Source organism: Aquarana catesbeiana, linkage group LG07 (assembly GCF_042186555.1).
Source record: "Aquarana catesbeiana isolate 2022-GZ linkage group LG07, ASM4218655v1, whole genome shotgun sequence".
Classification (NCBI taxonomy): domain Eukaryota; kingdom Metazoa; phylum Chordata; class Amphibia; order Anura; family Ranidae; genus Aquarana; species Aquarana catesbeiana.
In genome coordinates this window covers 265,979,976-265,997,759 of record NC_133330.1, presented here as the reverse complement: position 1 = coordinate 265,997,759, position 17,784 = coordinate 265,979,976, and the positions used below count along the sequence as shown (strand labels likewise).

At 40.2% G+C, this 17,784-nt stretch overlaps 1 protein-coding gene across 1 annotated transcript in view; it reads right to left on the bottom strand.

The window, feature by feature from the left end:
- The window catches only part of LOC141103568 (putative ferric-chelate reductase 1), an 84,553-nt gene that overhangs the window by 22,513 nt on the left and 44,256 nt on the right, over positions 1-17,784 (bottom strand). The window contains exons 7-10 of the mRNA XM_073593298.1: positions 16,947-17,048; positions 16,709-16,856; positions 15,939-16,052; positions 14,572-14,684 (exon numbers count right to left, since the gene is read on the bottom strand). Of these exons, the coding sequence (XP_073449399.1) occupies positions 14,572-14,684; positions 15,939-16,052; positions 16,709-16,856; positions 16,947-17,048 (477 nt within the window). The remainder of the gene's footprint in view (positions 1-14,571; positions 14,685-15,938; positions 16,053-16,708; positions 16,857-16,946; positions 17,049-17,784) is intronic.

The following is a 17,784-nucleotide window of genomic DNA, read 5'->3' as shown; positions in this document are numbered from 1 at the left end:
TTCACCTTCTTCCATAGGTGGGGGGTCTGTGGTCTCCTCGGATGAGGGGTGTCCTCCGAGTCTTTTCTCCCCTATGTAAAACAAAAATGGTATAATTAGCACACAGATATTTGATGGCAGAACTAGAAATAGGAAACATTGCTTGGAAGTGGGGTACAATTGTCTATTTTAGCAGAGTTCCAAGATGTATATTTTTTATTGGCCTTTGTCAAGCTGCAATACTTTACCTGTTTAGTACAAGCTTCACAGATGGAGACCCCCCTATAGTATACACTGTAGCACCTGTGTGGCTCCCTAATAAAAATGGGGTTCTTGTGTCCCACACTAGTGCTCCAGTGTCCAGATGTGAAAACAGCTGCTCAGTGTCCTCTCCTTACACACAATCTAGTTGGCATTTCATTCTAGTAACAAACCCATCTACACAAACAAATATTTGGCATCCAAGTAGGCCCAAAAAAAATGTGTGAAAATGCATATGGCCTAAACAATGGTGTTCTAGAGGCCGAAAGAAAAATGTTTGATACGAACGAATAATGGGCCCATGAACATTAAAGTTGCCCTTTTAAACGTTACAATTAATAAAAGCATATGGAGCAGAACGAACGGAATAAAGACAGAAAGAATAGGAACACAGCACAACTACTTACTTTTTTGCAGCACTCTCCGGATCTTTCGGTACTGCTCTGGCTCTCTCAACTTCAGGTCCGACCGCCGCTTCCTGAGCTGATCTTTAGATCTTCGTACCCTGAAATTCCTGTGAAGGCTTTTGACCACTTTAGCAATGATTTTGGCCTTTCGGATGTTGGGGTTGGGGTAAGGCCCATATTTTCCGTCATAGTCGGACTTCCTCATGATGTCGACCATCTCCAACATCTCCCCAAAGGACATATTTGTGGCCTTAAAACGTGCCCGGATCCGGGCTTTCCTCCTCCTCCTCCTCGTTGCTATAATTAGCACACACCTGCTCGAACTCCGCCATCATGCTCTTCACCCACTGCGCCGAACGAAAAGGGGCGGGGAATAGACTAGAAAGAATGTCAAGGGCGGGCGGAGTTACACGCATGCGCAGTGTGTATAAAGCGTAACACGCGTGCGTATTACGTACGATCTGTGAGCGGAGGAAGGAGCATTGGACGCGCCGATCGTAAGAACGAAGGTAAGAGACAAACTTGTGCCTATACTGCTTCTAGATTGAGGCCTATATTGTAACAAGATTAGGAGAGTTTTGTCTGACATTAGGCTTTGTCTTGTGTTGTGTCTTGCAGTGAACATGGATATGGTACTCAAAGATAATGACTTCATGTCAGTATTCATAGAGATGCTAAGGGAGCTGCCATGTCTGTGGGAGATTAACCACCCCATTTCAAGAACCAAGCAAAGAGGAAGGCAGCACTGGAGCAATTGTGTGAAATTGTGAAGCAGGTGATCCCCACGGCAGACATCACTTATTTAAAGATATTAATTGGTTGCCTGAGGAGCACATATCTAAGGGAGCGCAAGAAGGTCCAGGATTCACAGAGATCCGGAGCAGCAGATGACATCTATGTCCCCAGGATGTTGTACTACGACAGGCTGCATTTTCTGGCAGGTCAGACTGAACCTGAGTCATCACTCTCCAGTCTTCCTTCCACGCTTCCTTCCCCCCCGGCTGAGGCTTCTGATGCCCAACCTGGGCCTTCCAGGCCACATGTGGAGGAGCCCAGATTGAGCCAGGTATAGCATTCCTCTAAATATTTCTGCTTGTCCAATCAATGATGTTAACTAGATGTTAGTTGGGAGTACTAATTTATGATTGTGATTGATGAAGCAACAACTAAAACCATGTCCTTTTTTCATACACAGGGAAGTCTCAGCCAGGAGGTGGCCGGGCCGAGCCGGCTGGCTGATCTGCAGGTCCCTCCACCCCCCCTGAAAACAGAAAGTGGCAGTAGGAGAAGTGCCCTAGAGGAGGCTGCTATAGGATTTATTTGGAGGGCTACAGACGTCCTGGGAGCACCACACACCATGGAGGAGAACATTGCTGCCTTCATTGCATATAAAATGCAGAGGATGGAGAAGGGCCAAAAAGTAATGTGTGAGGCCCTCATATCGGAGGCTCTGGAGAAAGGTATGAGGGGCCAAATTACACCTCAGACACACCTTCGCGATGGTCCTCCTCCTCCTCCTGCAGGTCCTCCTCCTCCTCCCTCTCCTCCAGGTCCTCCCAGTCCTCCTCCAGGTCCTCCCAGTCCTCCTCCTCCTGCAGGTCCTCTTCCTCCTCCTCCAGGTCCTACTCCTCCTCCTGCCACATCTCCAACTGCACAGCCACAGCCAGGAAGGAAGCATGGAAGGAAGACCAGACAGTGATTGCCCTGGGTTCAGTCTGGTCGGCCAAAAGATGCAGCCTCTTGTGGTACCACAGCCTGGGGACACAGATGTCATCTGCTGCTATCCGGATCTCTGCGAATTCTGGACCAGACTGCCCTCCCTTACATATGGATTCCTCAGGCCACCAATTTTGATGTTGAAGAATTGATGTCTGCCGTGGGGGTCCCAGGCTTCGCTAATTTCTCATGTTGATCCAGTGTTGCCTTCCTCTTTGTTTGGTTCTGAGCCCTTAATAAAGGATTTTTGTTTTGAATTATACTCTCCTATGTGTTTTACTTCAAAAAGGACAGTTTTTTTGTGAGGATTCAGGTACATTTCAAATATACAATGTGAAATGAACAAGGGACACCAACAACAAACAATCTCCTTGAGATTAAATAATAAAAGATATCAATGGTGTTGGGGTAACTTGACACACAAAACACACCAAAAAATATTCAGGAGTAAAAATAAAAATAACATTGAACAAAGATCAGCCTTGGAAAAAAAGGCTGAAGATCCAAAAAAAAAAAAAAAAAAAAAATATAAAACTGTCAGATGTGACAACTAATAACAATATATTCAGGGAATCCCACTAAAAAAACACAAATAAAACTTTGTGAGAAGTGTGTGTGAATATGAGCAGCAAAACTACTTAATTCTTGTCACATTATAAAGAAGAAGAGAGTGCGCTGTATTAAACCATTTTGAACATTGCAGCGTGACGAAAGTGCTGTATCCATTGCGAACGCTAAGTTTACCAGAATGAGCTGTCCCGTCTCGGAATTTCTTCTGAGCATGCGTGGCACTTTGTGCGTCGGAACAGGCCACACACGATCGGAATTGATGCGATCGGATTTTGTTGTCGGAAAATTTTACCTCCTGCTGTCCAACTTTGTGTGTCGGAAAATCCGATGGAAAATGTCCGATGGCGCCCACACACGGTCGGAATTTCCGACAACACGCTCCGATCGGACATTTTCCATCGGAAAATCCGACCGTGTGTACAGGGCATAAACGTTAGCAGAAAAAAGGGTTTGTTGAAGGTATTCTTGTGCAAAGAGGAAAGACTGAGAGATTTCTAGCAGATTTTAAATATTAGTCTTGCTTAATGGACACTGCATTGTTTGACTGGTGCAAGAAGGAGTATGGCCACTGGAAAATAGAACAGCAAAAGATTATGGAGCTGCATACACTCATTGAACAAGTGGGGCAGCACTTCCCCCTAGCAGCAGTAGAGTCATTGGTTCAAATCCCAGCCACGTCACTACCTATGCATACGTGGGTTTCCTCCCACACTCCAAAGACATACTGGTAGGTTAACTGGATCCTGTCTAAATTGTCCCTAGTATGTGCACACGCACACTGTATTAAGAACTGGGGTAGCTAAACTTTTGAACAGGGTCATTTGAGTAGTTTGTTGTCATTATGATTTAAAAAGAGTAAACACAGTTGATTGATAATAAATGGCTTCAGCCAAACACTAACCATGAGTGAAAGAAAAGTTTGTGTTATCATTCATATTCTCTGAAAAATGGACAAGAAATCATAATTCTGCCAGGGTATGTAAACTTATGAGCACAACTGTACACACACACACACAAACACTTTGTTTTGTACCTTTTTGGAGGCTATATAGTAAGGGCTAATGATGATATCAGCTTTATTTCTGTATTGTTATAAGTATGGTATGCATATAGATATATTTACATCTGTTTTTAAAACATTTTAATAAATGTATACTTTTTAAAGAAATATCTAATCGTAGTGTCATGCCAATAAAGTCCTGATTTCTCTCTCTATTTCTAAACACATTCTGAATGTACAATATATATGTGTGTGTAAAGCACTACATAAATTGATGGCGCTATATAAGTACCTGTAATTAATAAAGATAACATATCAGTGAAGAAAGGTTTTATATTTAGCAGTCACCTCTAGTGCCATTGGATTCAGTCTCATGTTCTTTCCAGTGCAACAGGTGGAACTTTAAGAATATAGTTCCAGGCCTGAAACTCCAAGTTAGAACAAGATGCGGCAGGTTTGTAGGCACTGGCAGCATAAAAGATTTTCTGAAAAATTTGTGTCATGATCAGATTTATTATATTTTATTCCGATATCAGCTCCTTTATAAATGGATGCTTTTAGCAAATCTCATTTTATCCCTAGATGCCCAACTACTAAAACCAGTTAATTTTTCTTGGGCAGGGATCAGGAGAATGCACAGCTATGGTGCTGCAAAAAGTACCTTCTTTCTACAGCTTCTGGCCACCTGTCCTCCATTTTGCATCGTAAGCCTTCTAAAAGTGCTGCTAGTTCTATGGGAGAACTCATCTTTGCATTGTCTCTAATGAGAAGCTTTCTTCAGACGTAGCACTGTTTCTAGGAGTCAGGTAATGGTAACCTACAGCTCTGGATGGAGACTCAGGTGTGCAAGATAACAGCTACCCTTTCCTTTAAATAGGGCTTTCATGAGTGGTAACCATAATCTTCTTTATTGCCTGATTTCAAAAGTAAACTGTTTAATCATAACTTGATTATTATAGCAGAATCTTCAAATTTTGAAAAGGTTCGTTAAAGGGCTTAAGTAAAAGAAAAAAAAAAAGTAGAAAAGCAGCTTATAGGATTAATGTGCTTGTGCAGATAAACCTTTTGAGAATAGGGAAAACAGAGTTCAGAGGACTTAAAACAGCTAAGCCTTACAATCTGCCATGAAGAGATTTCTAACAAAGACATACCCTGCTTTAAAATTTCTCTAATAGTAGTAACAGTATCATAAAAAAAAAAAAAATCATTCATATACTGACACTAGCACACCCTGTCAATCACTTTGTATTATATCTTTTATATGTTGCCACCTCGTGGTCTTTTGGTTTGCTAGCTGCATCGCTGAAAACATGCCCTTTAAGATTAGGAATACTAAAGCTTTGTAGAAGGAGACTGAACATATTGGATCTAGTCCCACAGAACCCACATGGGAATGACGGGTAACACCCATATAGAGATTATGGACTTCCACGTCTGCTACATGGCTTATGTCCTAGCAAATTGCTGTTTGGAACACTTCCAATTCTTCTATGGGAAATCAGTCAGATTTATCCAAATTGTGCAGGGCTATGACAGGTAATGTGGTCAGACAATGAGAGCATACATGGCACAAAAATTCTCTTTTGAGCATGATATTTAAATCAGTGGTTACTTTTAATTTTGTTTGGTTTATAAGTTTATAAGATGTGTAGGGGTGTGCGCGTTCTTGAAAGTTGCTTATTACATTTATTCCTGCTGGACAATAGGTTTTCCAGAAATTAGCTTTTTTATATTAAATAAACTCTGTCTTTGAATAAAATATTGTATGGGGCCATCTGAATGAAGGGTGGAGGAAGAGGATGACTTACTGCTCCTGTGTCTGCAAAAAATGTTAGCTGTAGCTATTGAGCTCTATAAACAGGCTATTTTAAAAAGGGAATTAAGAAGACCATTTGAAATTGAGCTTGGAGTTCCACCTCCTAGCTACATAATAAAATATTTGAATTCAAAATTGTATATTTACCTGACTAAATTTGATTTAATTCCTGACCATAATAAATAAAGAAAAAACGCATTCAAATGCACTACACATTCCCTTTAACCGCCTTGGCGGGGTTAAATTTCAGCACCATTAGCGGTAACCCCTGAGCCACACTCGGGATTGCATTGCAGGATCCTGGTGTGGTATACTTACCTTGTCCCCAGGCTCCTGCGATGTCCCCCTGCTGTGTCTGCGGGCTCTGTCCTCCGCCTGATGTCCTGTGTGCTGGGCTCTGTTCCCTGCGAACGTCGCAACGCACGGGGGCGGAGCCCGGCGGCAAATTCAAAAAAATGAAAAATCATAATACATACAATACACTGTAATCTTACAGATTACATTACTGTATGAAATTATTTCACATCTCTTTTGTCCCCAGTGCTTTGTCCAGTCCCCTGCATGCAGTTTTATATTATATATACTGTTCTTTCTGCCTGGAAACTTGAGATTGTCCATAGCAACCAAAAAGTGTTCCTTTACATCAAAAGTGGTTTTAGACCAGCTAGAAAACAGTGATAGTAAATTAGAACATTTGCAGAATTGAGCGATAGTGAATCGTGGGGAAATTAATTATTACTATTTTTTATAATTATTTATTATATTATAATTTATGATTTTGTGTTTCAAACTTCATCATACCCGGGATATCTACTAGACTCTTGGTGGACAGATTTAAGTGTGTTATTGCTAAGAATTACAGGCCTACAATATAAAACGCCAAAAATTTGCAAAGACTAGTGCGCAAAGACCACAACCTCCTAAATAAAATATGTAAGCCTGAATAGAATAATGAATATTGTGGTACCAGATAGAAAAGCAGCCAACATAAATAGGTGCACTCAACACCCCAGAACCTAAATGCTAAAACAAATGATATGTGGCGCTGCTCTATCCTTCCGTACCGGAACCGGAATATAAAACGCCAAATATCTATGCAAAGTAATTGTACCGTTTTGAGACGCAAAAATCTGATATAATCATACTGCCAGGGAGGCTACCACAGTCAATAGCTAACCTCAATGATGGGAGCATTCCCCTGTTTTTTTTTATGTCCAAGTGATGCAGAAGTTTAAAAACCTCTGCTGAGGTCAGAATAGATCTAAAACCTTCTAAATAAAAACACAGACCTGCAAACTCTGTACCTTGTATAGAAAATTAAAACTGAAAGGCTCGGTTAAAAAGGATTAACAATCTGTTCTTTAATAATTAACTTCCCTGGCGGTATGCTGATGTCAGATTTTTTTAATCTCAAAGCGGTACATTGTTTTGCATAGAAATTTGGCATTTTATATTGCAGGCCTGTAATTCCTAGTAATAACACACTTAAATCTGTCCAAACAAGAGTCTAGTAGATATCCTGGGTATGATGAGGTTTGAAACACAAAATCTTAAATTATAATATAATAAATAACTATAAATAATTATAAAAAATAAGAATTTCCCCATGATTCACCATCACTCAATTCTGCAAGTGTATGCAGGGCATTGTTTAAAGCACTAGGGACAAAAGGGTTGTGAAATTATTTGACACAGTAATGTAATCTGTAAGAGTTGGAGTTGCTGCTGAAAACTGTGTATCTGGATTCCATCACTGAGCCGTGGGATGGCTCATAAGCGTGTTTAGACTCAGTCTCACAGCTGAGTCGCACGCTCTGAGGTGAGCGGTTGTCCCCGGGGGGGTCACTGGATGGCATTTGAGCATGGAATTCTGAGCACTAAGCACTAAGATTAATGCAAGCACGTTGGATTTTTTATGAACTGTTTTTATGGACTTTATGTGCATTTCTTTCATAAATTGGACTTTAATAACCACGTATCACATCTTGGATTTAATATTCACACTCATTGTGTGGCACTTGGCACTTTGTTGTATTTTTGCACTTATCACTGTGATATATTTATATATTTTTTACACAGTAAATTTCAGATTATATAAATACATTTTTCATTCATTATATATACAGTTAGTAGTTTAGTCATCGCTACTCTTAATTTAATGGTATATATCTAGTATATTATTATTATTATTTACACATTGCACCTTAAAATCACTTGTTTTTATATATATCCTTTGTGCCTTGCTGTGGCTGGATAAGCTGCTTATGCAGTATTTTCAGTATACCTCATATGCATTAATAATCTCCAGATTGATATTTTCAGCTTAGCGCAGCGTATCTTTTGTATACATTGTATTGCACGGCATATGAAACGTGTTCTGCGCGGGCAGCTAGGTGATTTCCACATTTGAGGCAATATACCATTGTGGTTCGCAAAATCTCCTTTTATCTATCTAGGGAGGTTAAAGTGTAAGCTCATCCACATTTTTTATTTTTTTTCATTTTTGGATAGAGTAAGGAAGGATTAGAGCTTTGGTTGGGTTTTTACTGCTATTTAGGGCTCCATAAGAGAGCTTTCTTTCACTTTCTGCGCCTGTGACAGCGGTTTCCTCTTACAGAAAGTGAGGGATAACCTTCAACAGGAACACAGATATAGATAAAAACATGACCTGGGTTTTACCCTCCCCAGCTCTACTAAAGAAAACCAATTTTGTTTATCTTTGTGTCCCTGTTGCAGAGTTTCCCTCACTTCCTGTCTGGTAAGCCTGTTGTCACTGGAACAGTAAGTGAGGGGAAGCCACACAACAGTACACCCAGAAAGCAGTATAAAATCGGACAGGGGTTCTAATCCCCACTCCTTACAAAACTAAAACAAAAAGGTTTTGGTTGGGCATACAAAACACAGAAAAATTGACATTATAGATTGTGGTTGATTTACTAAAACTGGAGGGTGCAAAATCTGGTACAGCTGTGCATGGTAACCAATCAGCTTCTAAATTCAGTTTGTTGACAAAAAAAAATCTGGAAGCCGATTGGCTTCTATGCAGAGCTGCACCAGATTTTGCACTCTCCAGTTTTAGTAAATCAACCCCATTCTGGGCAGACTGTTACAAATGGGAACCTATAAGAATGCACCCAGCATGGGAACACAGTGGGAACAGCTTCTTTACGTGGGATAGTTATAGTGTGTGATTTTTTTGGCAATTTTGATCAAAATTGATTTGTTCCAAATAGATAGTTTTGCCTGTAAATTTATAACCGAAACCATCATAAAAATTCCCTTTACACGTGTTTGTATTTTACATTTTTACCTCTTGCCAACTGCATAACACATGGTTGCATGGACAAGAAAAGTTGGCTTTAAACCCCAGCTGCCAAATATAAACTATATTTCCAAAAGTATTGGGACACCTGCCTTTACACGCACATAAACTTTAATGGCATCCCAGTCTTAATCTGTTGGGTCCAATATTGCGTTGGCCCACCCTTTGCAGCTATAGCAGCTTCAACTCTTCTGGGAAGGCTGTCCACAAAGTTTAGGAGTGTGTCTATGGGAATGTTTGACTATTCTTCCAGAAGCGCATTTGTGAGGTCAGGCACTGATGTAGACGAGAAGGCCTGACTTGCATACTAATTCATCCCAAAGGTGTTCTATCAGGTTGAGGTCAGGACTCTGTGCAGGCCAGTCAAGTTCCTCCACCCTAAACTCGCTCATCCATGTCTTTATGGACCTTGCTTTGTGCACAGACATGTTGGAACACGAAGGGGCCATCCCCAAACTGTTCCCACAAAGTTGGGAGAATGAAATTGTCCAAAATGTCTTAGTATGCTGACGCCTTAAGAGTTCCCTTCACTGGAACTAAGGGGCCAAGCCCAAACCCTGAAAAAAAACCCCACACCATAATCTCCCTCCCCAAATGATTTGGACCAGTGCACAAAGCAAAGTCCATAAAGACAAGTGGGACTGGCTCCCGATCATTTGACCAATGTGAGAGCTAATCACAGCGGTCACATTATATAGAAGCCCTGCTGCCTCCCTGGCATTAACACCAACCTAAAGGGCCACCAGGAGGTGGCATTAAGGGGTTAAAATAACTGGAGTTATAGGGGCAGGCCCAGAATATAAAAGTAATTATCCAAAATTAAAGAAAGAAAGAAAAAAAAAAAAAGTTGCAATCCTAATCTATCCAAATACAAAATAAATTTTGTTTTTAGATAATCTTAATTTAACTGATGCATACAGTACAGATCAAAAATATGTAACAGCAGACACCATTGTATTTCCTAAACTGAATAATTATTTAAATACAGATTACCCCGCACTGACAAATGAAAAAGTAATTGCTGCATGTCAAGATAGACAAGTATGCTTTTCAGTGGATAATAAGAAATGCTTTCCTCTTTGGTTTTTCCTAAAATAATTTCTCCTTCCATTATAAACTTGCTTGCATGGAGCTCAGGGGCTTATATGTCAATTTCATTTTTTCCTGGGCTGTAGTTAGCTCAGACTGATTGTATAGTTTTTCACCTAGTTTTTCCCTAAGCTTAAATTGGTTTATGATTTCTCATTGTCAACAGTAGATGTCACTGGTCATAGTATGAGAACTCACAAACTACGTTATGAATATTTATATTTTCTTCAGCCAATCCAGGAGGTTTATGCCAGTGGTGCATGCTGGGGGAGGATAAAAATACTTGGGACAGGCCATGTGCTTACTCCCTTCCCCTGGACTGAGGCCTAGGGAAGTGCTGCTGGACGAAGCTCTGCTGCTAGGCCCAATAGCCTGTTTGGGGACCTAAAGTGTGCTGCAGTGGTCCTGAAGCTGTCCTGCCTGGTCTGGGAGGAAGCTATGCTAAGAAGGAGACCTAATAAAAGCCTCTTGCTGGAGAGAGCCAAGAAGGTGGCTGGTCTCTCATAAGGGCCTAGTGACTCACTTGGAGGATGCACTGAAATTTGTGAATGTGCTTAAAAAGTGTTGCTGTGTCAGCTTAAAAGTTCTGACAGAAGCTGGACATGGATCTGGAGGGTCTGAATGATCTGGTATTATGGTACCTCACCCCTTTACATAGACTCAGCCCTGGCGTGAAATGCTAGCCCACCCCGGCTTCTGGAGGTGCTATCCTGCCTTTGGGTTGTCAGAGAGGTGCAACAATTAGGTAAAAAAGAAAAAATATGTTGTTGTTTCCAGTGACAATAATAGACAGATATGCAACAAAACGTAATAACTAAATGAAATGTCTGTCTTATCCATGAGAGATATGCATGAAAGCACATTATTCAGAAATTGCGCATGGTTATCTAAGTGCCAGTGTGCTTATTGTTGCCAAGTTACTAGCTGTCTCTGGAGAATGCAGGTGTTGATACTCACTGACACTTCTTTCAGTGCTTTAACACCTTAGATGCCAAGTGCACCACCTGAGATGTGTTCTATAATAAATTACGTGCAAGCAGTAGATACTTCTATTCCCCAGAGAGAGCAATTTCTCACACAACACATAGGTAGCCAAAAGAAAAAAAGAAGCTTTCGAAATGCCATTTTATAAAAAATATACCAACGATAACATACCTAAAATTACATACCTGATCACATACCTAAGACAAAAAGTATTAGAACACAACAGAGCTGATAAAAGATATTGCACATACATATTGGACACAAAGAATAGAGCCATAACAAATATAGTATTATTCCATTTAATGCACAGACAGATCCTATAATGCCCCTCCAACCTATAAAGCATTTTACTCAACAACAAGCTTACAGGCTAAGCTCACTTTTGGAGGGAAAAAAATTATATGCACATATTTTTACAAAAAAAAAAAAGTGTTCATTTATTAATTTTCCCAGTAGGAACCTGTAAAGCATTGCACCTGCGATTGTGAGTGCAATATCAGGCTCCTGCACATTCTCTCTAGCTTTCTTGTCCATACCCCTGTACAGGTTTTCAGTTTGAAAGCTGGAGGAAGTGTCAATGAACTACTAGAGTGTTGATAAGCACTCTCTAGTTCATCAAGAGCTACAAGCTGTCTGCTGCGTTGGAAGACGAAACTTGTAGTTTATTCATTCCCAGATCTCCGTGAATCAAAGATAGAGTTCCACACAGCCACACTTATTTAAAATGTGACAGTAGCAGTGGAGAAGAATATCCCCCATCTGCTGACACAGGGAAGATGGGGGTAATGGGGTGCTGCTGAAAGATGTTACAGACTAAATTAGGGTGTGACATGTTCCAAAGGTGAACCTCTCCTATATTTGTAGAGTGGGGATTTCCAGGTCAGAGGATACAGTTGTCTAATTTTAATTTTGGGTATGACCAGTAAGTGACGTAGGCGGACATGACGTAACCGGAAGTGTCGTCAGAGTCGACGAGCGTGGTGGTGAGATCTAAGCAGCTGGTAGAGTGTTTGCAGCTGCTATAAGACTGTTTGTTATGGTTTATTTGATTTATAGTGTATGCTACAATTCAAGAAGTTTTATGGTGAGCTGTATTCTTACAAAATAAAATTTTAATTTGGGTTTTCCTGCACTATTGGAGGCGTTTTTTTCTTTACGTGACTACTGGTCTATCGTGAGCGAAGAGTTAATGAAGAGATACCATTAGATGTGGAATCAGATTGTGGGGATGCTTTTCTAATGCCTTAGTTGCCTATCTTAAAGATGACAGGCACATTTACCTGATGAGCAACTCTAGATTGGGTTGAGGTTGTGGTGTTCACTGCATTCACGCTGGTGATACATTTTGGTGTACACTTTTTTTGCAACACTTGGGGGTTGATTTACTAAAGGCAAATAGACTTTGCACTTCACTAAATGCAGTTGCACTCTGCAAGAGCAGTTGCTCCAGAGCTTATTAAATGAGCAGAAGCTCTGCTGACTTCCACCATCGAATCATGTGCAAGCAAAAATGCTGTTTTTTTTTATTTTCCTTGCACGTGATTGGGTATTATTTACAAAGTGAAGCTTTATCTCATTTACTAAGCTCTGGAGCACCTGCACTTGGAAACGTGCAAAGTCCATTTGCCTTTAGTAAATCAACCCCTTAGTGTGTTCAAGGGCATTTGTTCACTTTGATATTCATTTGCTTATTTTATTCAATGGCATTATGTTATTTGATAATTTTATTTCACAGTGCTACTAATGATTAAGCACTTTGTTATTTCTTCATACTGTGATAGTTAAAAAGTCAGAGGTACAGTCCAAAGCCAACTGCAGGAAGTACTGGTTAGGATGAGAGCCCGTCCCGGCTCCAAACTTCAATATAGCAGAAAATGTGTCTGTGAGTCGCACATCATGAGGGCAGACCCTTATGAAAGTGAATGCCAGCCTCAGCCCGGGCTCTAGCCAGGCCACTCTTTCATACGGGTCGGCTTCATTAAGTGCGGCTCACAGCCACATTTTCTGCTATACCGTGATAGTTATTTGATTTTAATATCAAAAACCTGCACACAGCAGGTCCTATAAAGTCCTCTAAAGAGGACCTTTAGAGTCCTCTAAAAAACGCTATTGCCAAACTTCTATTATGTACGAACATTTTGGCTAACAGTGATTACAATTTGACTACAATGTGAGTGATCCGCATATAGATACAAAATTTGTCTAAAACATAAAGAAGGTCTCATGTTTATAAATTGTAAGTCTGATTGTTGGTACAGGTTGGGAATTTGTTAGAAGCTCCTTTGGAGGACTCCTCCAGGGTGCAGATGTTTGATATTAAAAATAAATAAATGTAATCTTCCACCTCGTGATCCTCACTCTATTCATTGAGTGAAATGCATTAGAGGCTGGAGGGGCAGGTGGATTTTTCTGTGCACTGAATGGATTACTAAAATGTTTGTTATGTGTTTATAATGGAGAACAGTTCTTTCTTCATTCCAAGTGATATGTTTGTAATGCACGCAGTGGACTGCTGGCACCCATTAGTCAGGAGGGTTGGGGCACAGCGTTTAGAGCAGAGCAGTGAACTCTTCTTTTTTAATGCCCAATTAAAGATACTCTAATACTTTAGATTAAAAGGACACATTCAATGTACATAGCCAGTTAGAAAAAAATGTCCTTATTGCATGATTAACAGGGAATTCTAGGGATGCCATGGATTTTGTTTTTATGATGTTTATATCAATTTCCTTAAAGCGGGGTTCCACCCAAATTTTGAACAATATCTGTATGTATTGTCTTCCTTGCCTAGATGCTGACATGCCGTTTAAAAAAATTTAAATCGCCGTAATTACCTTTTATTTTTCTATTCTTCTTTGCACTTCCTGGTTCTCCTCCCGTGGGAGTAGGCGTGTTTCTAGCCTCTCCCAGACTCCTGGGAGCTAGTCTCAGGCTTCCCAGGATGCCACTGAGCATGTGCGGGAACGAGCGGTGAATGCTGGGAGCACAGCATTCACCACATCCAGGAAATAAATGCTTGTGGGCTTCAAATGCCCACAATGAAGATGGAAACCGCCTGCAGTGAATAATATAAGTTATTCTTTCCGACGAAATCTGACACAGGTGGACATATTACACACAATATGTGAGTATGTAATGCTGAGAAGAAAAGTTTGTGAATGAAAAAAAAAAAAAAAAAACGATAGATAGGTGGACCCCCGCTTTAAGTTATAACCATGTTACCTCTTCAGACTGGTACTGTATGCCTTTAATATCATGCTATGTAGTGTAGAACAAAAGTGGACACTGTTTGGCTGTGCTGCACACCTGCTCAATATCAAGTCAAAAGGTACCCTACTACAAGGTACACACACACACAGTATAACACACACACACACATACATGCACTGTGCAGTGTATTATTTGCAGGGTCGTTGTGTAGTCTTACCTGGTACCATATGGCCTTCCCAAATATTGGCTTGCCAGCAGCACTTTTCATATAGCGAGCCATGATCATCCCAATACCGCCAGTAGTCATCCAGGCAATGAGCATTAGTGCACCTGAGAAACATAAGACATTCTATGATATAAAATATTATACAACACCTTGTTAAACTTATATAGTTGCTCAAACAATTAACCATCAGCAACTTGAACCTCGTGTTCTTTGGAAATGTTGTGAATTACTGTAATATGTTTGTGATGTACAGTATATACTTTGAAAAGCATTGTCTTTTCTAATAAAATACTATATGCAACTGCTATTGTAGATTGCAAGAGAAAAATGTGGATTTATAGGCACTTCTCTGAAGCTTTCTTCCCTATGGCGGTATGGCTGTTTCTCACTACACTGCCAATTCGCCACCCCAAAACCAATGTTCCAACAAAAGGGGAAAACTCTAGATATTTTTTCTGTCTGTATGGTGTACAATAATGACTTGATACACAACTAATAAAATCGCAGCTTTAACTCCAATCCCTTCTGGAACACACTATTGCAAACAATAGGGCAACGTAACTAACGAGCCATCCTGTGCCAACATATGAGATGAGGTCTTCAAATTATCTAATGGAAAGAGTACAGTAGCCTTTTACAATGTCATGTCAATAACAAGGGCAAATTGGCACACAATATAAATTCTCCCATTTTCCAACTACTGCTGCCATATGTGATTATCCATTTTTGAAAGGATCAACTAAGTGGATGATTACCATAGGTGTGAGCAGGGGCTTGTGCCAGGTGTGCCTGGGCACACCTTAATCTCTGTGCGGTGCCGATTTCTCCCTACTGCCCAGGCTTCCCCTCGTGTTGGGCTCCCCAACCCCCACCGCAGTGCTGCTGGCTTCCCTCCTTTCCTCTCTTCCCCCCCACAGCTGCTATGGGGGAAGGAGCTAATTAATATGTAGTTTACTGGCCCCTTCCTTTTCTAAATGAACAGAGTGCTCATTCACTGTGTTCAATCATAACTGAAGCATAATAAACTGTTTACTATGCATCCGTTTGTGAATGAACAGGAAGCCGCTCAGCACAGAGCACGTCCCATTTGTTCACTGTCCAGTCCAGCTGAGGCTGCAGAGAAAGGCATTTGTGTTTGAGCTTTGGGGTGCACACCCTAAAGCAATAAGCTGCACACACCTATGATGATTACACTCTATTTTGTACTTTGTGAGCTGAAGATACTGGGAGGATTTTTGGAAATACCCCTTTACTTTACTACTCTTTGAACATTGCCCCAGAGGAAACAGGGTTATCTTACGCCATGACTGGAACTTAAATAAAAAACAACATTAATGAAGGGACAATTGAACTCTCACCATGACCAAGAACTAAAGGGCTCGATCCACTTGCTGCACCAGTCACATTGGAAATTGACAGCATATCAACTGTAGTTTTGGATATCAGAGTCTTGGTGTGTTTGTCAATTTGTCCTATTTGCAATGGATTAGAATTGAAAATATTACTTACAAAATATTAATACATTTGAGAGATAATGTTTCCAGGTCAAAACTTTTAAATGCTGTCTGCGTATTGATTAGGGAGAGTTTCCCTCACAGGCATCAACAGAAAGTAAAAATGGAGACCTCCAAACATATTTAAGACAGCAAATATCAGTCGACAGATTTTTCAAGTTTTGCCCAATCGATCCAAGGTTATAGAAATGATGTGGTAATTATGGATGATTTGATCAGGTGAATCAGGAATTCATGTCTTTGTTTCTTGTAACCATTTGCACGTAGACATGTCTGATGTCCATAGTTGCCAGTTTTCGGAATCTAGGCAATCTCAGTTTATAAATTACAATAGTTGTCTGCAGATTGGAAAAATCCACATGCAAGTATTGAGAAATACAAATGTTCTTGATTTTTAATCTCATTGCAATATAGTTGATATTTAATTGGAAACGTTACCACCCTATAACACTTGGATTAAATTTAGTTTGCTGTAGTACCAGATGGATTCAGATCTGCGTACCGAGCCCAAAATTGTGGTAAAAAAAAAAAAAAAAGAAGAAGAACAGAGGAGATGCATCAATTGAATGGACTATGCATTGGTTGAACTTTAGATACACGTGTTTTATACTTACCACCAGCATTTGATGGGCCACTGACTAGAAAAATGTAAAAGCTTGAATTGGCACTAGATCGTTGCGGAGTAGAAATGGTACTCTGAGTAATAAAGGAACATTTCAATACGCCATTTATATAGGATGCAACAATATTCCCTGCTGTATTCTGAAGCAAAGAAAAAAAAAAAGCTACATTAAAAAAAAGTTAGAACTTCAGACTGAACATTTTTGAAGCTTTGTCCAATAAAACACTTACTGTGTTGCTGATTTGAGGTGCCACAGTTCCTGTGGTATACCCATGCTGTACTAGAATGTTTCCTGATGAGTTTTTGGTACAGATATAAACATCATCATTGCCCTGGAAGTGAAAATAAATCAAATGTAGTGCATGTGAACATATGAGAGATTTGCTAATTACTGTATTATGGAGAAATTCTGGACTCTATGATGTCCTATGGTTTATGATGAGAGGTATGTGAAGATTAGTTGGCAGCTCTTTGGTTCCAGGGAACCTTTTTGAGGATATCTCTTTGGAATTGTGATAAGAAATTGGAAGATAAAAAAAAAGAAAAAAAAAGAGCTTTCCACTGGAAAAAGACCGGGATAGGCTTTGTATTCAACAATATTTGCCAACTAGGGGTCAACTGATATCGTTTTTTCAGGGCCGATACCGATATTTCATCTGCCTTTAAGCCGATAGCAGGTGTCGATAATCTGTAAATTTAAAGTTTTTATTTTTACACTGTCCTTTTAAAAAAAAATGCATCACTTTTATTGCTGTCACAAGGAATGTAAACATCCCTTGTGACAGAAATAGGCAGCGACAGGTACTCTTTATGGAGGGATCTGGAGTGTATAAAAACGCAAACCCCTCCACTTAAAAGTATTCAAAACGACAAGATCGGTGTTTTTGAATATTTTCTATTTTTTTAAACTGGCGCCTGTAGGATAAGAGTAATCTGGAAGAGATGTCATGAAATCACTTTCGGGTTACTAGATCCGAGACCTGAACACAGCAATCGGCTTTGTTCAGGTCTCTGGCCAACCAGCCGGACGTCCTGGCTGGTCGCTCAGGCCTCCTGGTGGGACAGGAA